At 44.8% G+C, this 4,283-nt stretch overlaps 1 protein-coding gene across 2 annotated transcripts; it reads left to right on the top strand.

The window, feature by feature from the left end:
- The first annotated feature begins 2,417 nt into the window (after positions 1–2,417).
- Positions 2,418–3,256, top strand: LOC119661422. 2 transcript variants are annotated; one of them, XR_005250582.1, is made up of 3 exons: positions 2,428–2,864; positions 2,924–3,090; positions 3,145–3,256. XR_005250582.1 is itself a non-coding variant. In XM_038070765.1 (2 exons), the coding sequence occupies exons 1-2, from the start codon at positions 2,558–2,560 to the stop codon at positions 2,962–2,964; spliced, it is 348 nt and encodes a 115-aa protein (XP_037926693.1). In that variant the 5' UTR covers positions 2,418–2,557; the 3' UTR covers positions 2,965–3,124. The 2 variants fall into 2 exon arrangements, 1 of the variants encoding a protein (XP_037926693.1); XM_038070765.1 differs by lacking the exon at positions 3,145–3,256 and having other exon boundaries at positions 2,418–2,864; positions 2,924–3,124.
- Positions 3,257–4,283: the final 1,027 nt, after the last annotated feature.

The raw sequence follows: 4,283 nt of genomic DNA, 5'->3' as shown, positions 1-4,283 counted from the left end.
CCATAGTGACACAGGAAGTCTGCGCATAGTATGGGGAAGCTGACATCCGCCAGGATGAAACGCCACGAAAATGTCCTACGCAAGCCAAGACTCACGTCTACTTGCCTATATCCATATGTGTTTATGCGGGAGGAATTTGCTGCCGCCAGTTTGAACGGTTGTGGAAAAAGTTGATGTTGCCGAGGTACGGGAAGAACCGAAACCTCCGCACCAGTATCGATGAGGTAGTTGCGCCTGCTGAGAGGGTCGTAAAATGTTAGGCGACGTGGCGCTGCGTTCTGGGTGGCCGTCGCCAGAACCCCCCGCGGACCTAGTTTTTTGCGGCAGGCGTGAATTTACAAGGGATTGTAAACTTGGTGGCTTTATCGCCGAATCTGCAGTGGTACCAAAAAATCTCTCGGTCCGTGGACTGTCCTGATGACCTGCTACCTGATCGCCCTTTTCGGGTGGCAGACCGCGAGTGAGCTCGTGATCTGGCGCCCGAACGCTGAGCGTCCAGCGTCGCCCGCATCTCAGCCACACTGGCTGTTAAGGCGGCTATTTCGCGCCTTAAGTCGCCCACCTCGTCCGATGGCTGTTCAACGGCCGCTATGGTCGGCACCTCGTGCACTTTGTCGGCCGCAGCTGCCAGTGCCTCCAAGGAACCTGAGATACACACGAGGACCGTCTGGGTGCCTTCCGGGAGCCGACGCAGCCAAAGGGACTTCATCAACTCATCGTTGATCTTACTCCCACCCAATTGCTTCATTTCGCGCAACAATTCGCTTGGAGTCCGATCTCCCAACGTTAGGCCTGCCAGCAAGTGATCCACTTTTGCTGACTCACTTACTGACAGGCGCCTGATTAATTCGGTCTTGAGCAGTGAATATGAAGCCGATTTCACTACGTCAGACACGAGCACGATGGACTCCTCGTCCAGACCGACCACCGCGGGATTAAAACGGGTCGCGTCCGCTGTGATCCCGGACATCTGGAACTGTGCTTCCAAATGCACGAACCACAGTTCGGGGTTCCGCCGCCAAAACGGAGGGACGCGCACGGCGAGGGCGGTCATTTGTGGGTTCGGCCTGCCGTGTCGACTAGATCAGTTTCACCGCGTCTTCGCTTTAACACTCGCGTCGAAAAGAAGTTTTCTTTTTATTAGTCAAGATGTCGATCGACAACAAAGACGCGGCAGGCCCATCGGACCATTTCGAATGCCGCGAATCCTGCCGCGCCACATGGCAACACACCGTAGATATCTTATAATCTTATATCTTTTAATTAATTGGGGTAAATAACTCTCCAAACTGGAATTTGTGTTTGTAATTGTACCTTCGAATACCTAATATCTAATATTGCTTTACAAATTTCCAGATATAAACCCTTCCATCATTACTACTTTTAAAAAACCCAAGAAACCAATAAGATACATTTGCTAGAATGGGTTTATTCGCCAAATGCTACCCCTTATCATTTCAATGCGCTAATGCCTTTCGTGAAAAAAAGATATTTACTAAGTGCAAGCAAATCTTCGCAGAGCAGTGTAAAAGCATTTTCCAGAGACTATCATCACTTATCAAAGATATAAACCAATTCCCAACAGTACACAGCGTAAAAGTTGTACACTGATGGCTTCCAATTGATTACCAGCACTTTATGAACCAAAAGCTCCTAAAGCAAACTACCCTTGCGACTTTTTTCATGCCTATCAGCCCCTGAAAAAGTGTCCAAATAATAGAAATCCGACCCCATATCATATCAATTTGGGAAAAAGGACTAGTTTCCATTATGTTCTTCCCAAAGTTCGTCTTTATTTCATGCATGGAGACTGCTTGAGTGAAAAAGATTTTCACAGCAATAGATACATTCGTCTAAGAATACGCATCTTTATAAGTATTCAATCCACATAAAATTGAGAGTAATCGCTGCCGGGCCACCTCATTCTCCATTAATGCTTTCTGGATAGCTTCCTTGTCCGGTAAATGCGGGTCCGCTTTCCTCAAGCACAATTCCTTTTTCACAGGACTATTATCCCTAGTTTCGCAGGGTGAACTTGTCGAAGGCAAACATTTGTGTCGCCTATGCCGTGCACATTCCGCAGCAATTGTCTGGCAATAAGGACGTTTATCCAGGAGCAGTTCGTAGTTCCACCCTTTGCGACGACGCGGTTTCGAACCAGGCCGAGTAGCCGGAGCTGGTGAATGTACGCTAAAAAGACACATAATTATGAGAACAATGAATCCTAGACCACAAACAATGGCATCAACAATCAATTTCGACATAATACAAAAATTTCGAAAAGGATAACGCACTACGAAAACTGAAAACAAACGATGACAATCTTGAAATGTTCGCAACAAAAACGAAATGATTCAGATCCTTGAGTACTTTTGTACGGATCGAAGTAACCCTGAGGGGGGGTTGACAGTTTTCTCGAGAAATTTGACGCATCTATCACTATTTGGTGGCATAAATTCCCAGTACATGAACTTCTACAAAATAAAACTGTTTTAGATACTTTTTTAAAAAGAGATAATAAAAAAATCTTCCAACATTTCCCAGTGATGAAATAGTTATGATAATTTTAGAAAAATTCAAAACAATTTCCATTAATTTTCTAATTATCCTTTTGACTCTTACAATCCTCTATGCTATCACTTTCGTTATTTTGAATTTCTTTGGGGAAGGAGACGAATACAATAAAAGACGCGAAATCAAAGCAAAAGCAGCAGAAGATTTACAAAAAAAGATTTGCGAATCTACGAATATGGGTCAGAAGTGCACGGTTACAGAGCCTGCAACCCAATCGGTGCAAGCAGTATGTCCTTCAAACCAGACATTGGTGAAGGACACGCGAAGGATCTCGAAGGGTGAAAATGATGGTAACGATGATGTAGAAGTTCAAATAGATAAAATTCACACGTTAATTATTGTTGACAAGGATGGGAGGCATCAAGAAACTATCCGATTCAGAGAAAGTGACTACCAAAGGGCCCTGGATGAGATTAATTTTATTGAACCAGATGACTAGGTTGCATACGGAATTTCTGTGAAAAGATTGTCCTGATTTCAAATAAGACAGATTAAGAACTTGGAAAATTCAAATAGGTATAATAAAGATAATAAAGATAAATTACTCCGACTCCATGAGTTTTTTTTTAGAATTAGGGACGCGCATTGAACCATTTTTAAGGAAATTCATGAATAGATATATCCTTCGACCCCTTGCAACCTAGGCAATTGCTGTACTATACTGAAAATCTTTGGCTATAGTGTAAAGGATAGAAAAAAATGCAAAACCTTTCCTATTTTCAAGGATCTCTTTCTATTGACAGGCAGTTGGTACAGTGCAAAAGGACAAGATCACATTATCGAGACTTCTGTTCGAATCGTTGGTGGAATTGAATGTGGTGCTCGTGAGTGTTGGGAATATAGTCCTAGAGAGATAGTCCTAGGTTCAAAAGTGGACCTTTTATATGTAAGTGACGCATTGGCTGAGAAAGTTTCGTAAGTGAACACTTCACACTATCTGGGCAAGGTTAAACGGTTAAAAAGAGCATTTCCTGAATGCTGACAATGTGGCCTTACTACATTCCGAAAGACATGCTTCCCACGGGGACAGCCCGCCGAATTGCTTGGTGCGATATCGCGAGCAAAAGGAATGCTTCATGGTTGCGTGCGCCTCATATAAGGTGGCTTAACAGCCATTCAGATAGAAGCCCGGTAGTGTCGAAGGAGTCAGAAAACTAGGGAATGAGAGGAAATTTGGAAGCAGTCAAAGGGAGTCAGTCCTAGGGGGTTTACGTGAGCACCTGTCTGGACGACTTAATCCCACGGTCTTCTTAAGATACGGATTGCTTTTGTGACCACAATCAGAGCCCCGCTGAGACAAGCAACAATGGTACCAGTCTATACCAAGTGCATGGCTTAGCCTTCATACTAGTGGATGCAAGATATACCTAAATCTCTACCGAACTAAGGAGTACGGCACCCGTGTTGAAATGCAACACCACGCCGAGGCAAACAACAAAGCTAGACTCATATACAGCAGGAATTCTCCGAAGTATGTGAGTCCAAGGGCTACCCCGGTTTCCATGGTATACCCCTGGTAAGGTTTCGTGACCAATTGCCACTTCAGATGAGTCCCCGTGCAGACTCAGGTCTGATCGCCCTGATTAGGCCTTAGGAGAATTCGCCTACTGCATCACGGCCGGCAAACCAATGTGTTACAGCGTCTCCCGGTGCCACCACTATGGAGATTCTCCTCGACCACTTGGTTTTGATTCAGCCGACATGGTTGC

The sequence above is a fragment of the Hermetia illucens genome, chromosome 1 (assembly GCF_905115235.1).
Source record: "Hermetia illucens chromosome 1, iHerIll2.2.curated.20191125, whole genome shotgun sequence".
Classification (NCBI taxonomy): Eukaryota; Metazoa; Arthropoda; class Insecta; order Diptera; family Stratiomyidae; genus Hermetia; species Hermetia illucens.
The sequence above is the reverse complement of the archived record's forward strand: the minus strand, read 5'-3'. Positions and strand labels throughout refer to the sequence as shown.

Coding starts and splice junctions, on each gene's coding strand:
- LOC119661422 (XM_038070765.1), top strand. CDS start 2,558: ATGATAATTTTAGAAAAATTCAAAACAATTTCCATTAATTTTCTAATT. Junction 2,865..2,923: donor CTCGAAGGGTGAAAATGATG/GTAACGATGATG, acceptor ATTGTTGACAAG/GATGGGAGGCATCAAGAAAC.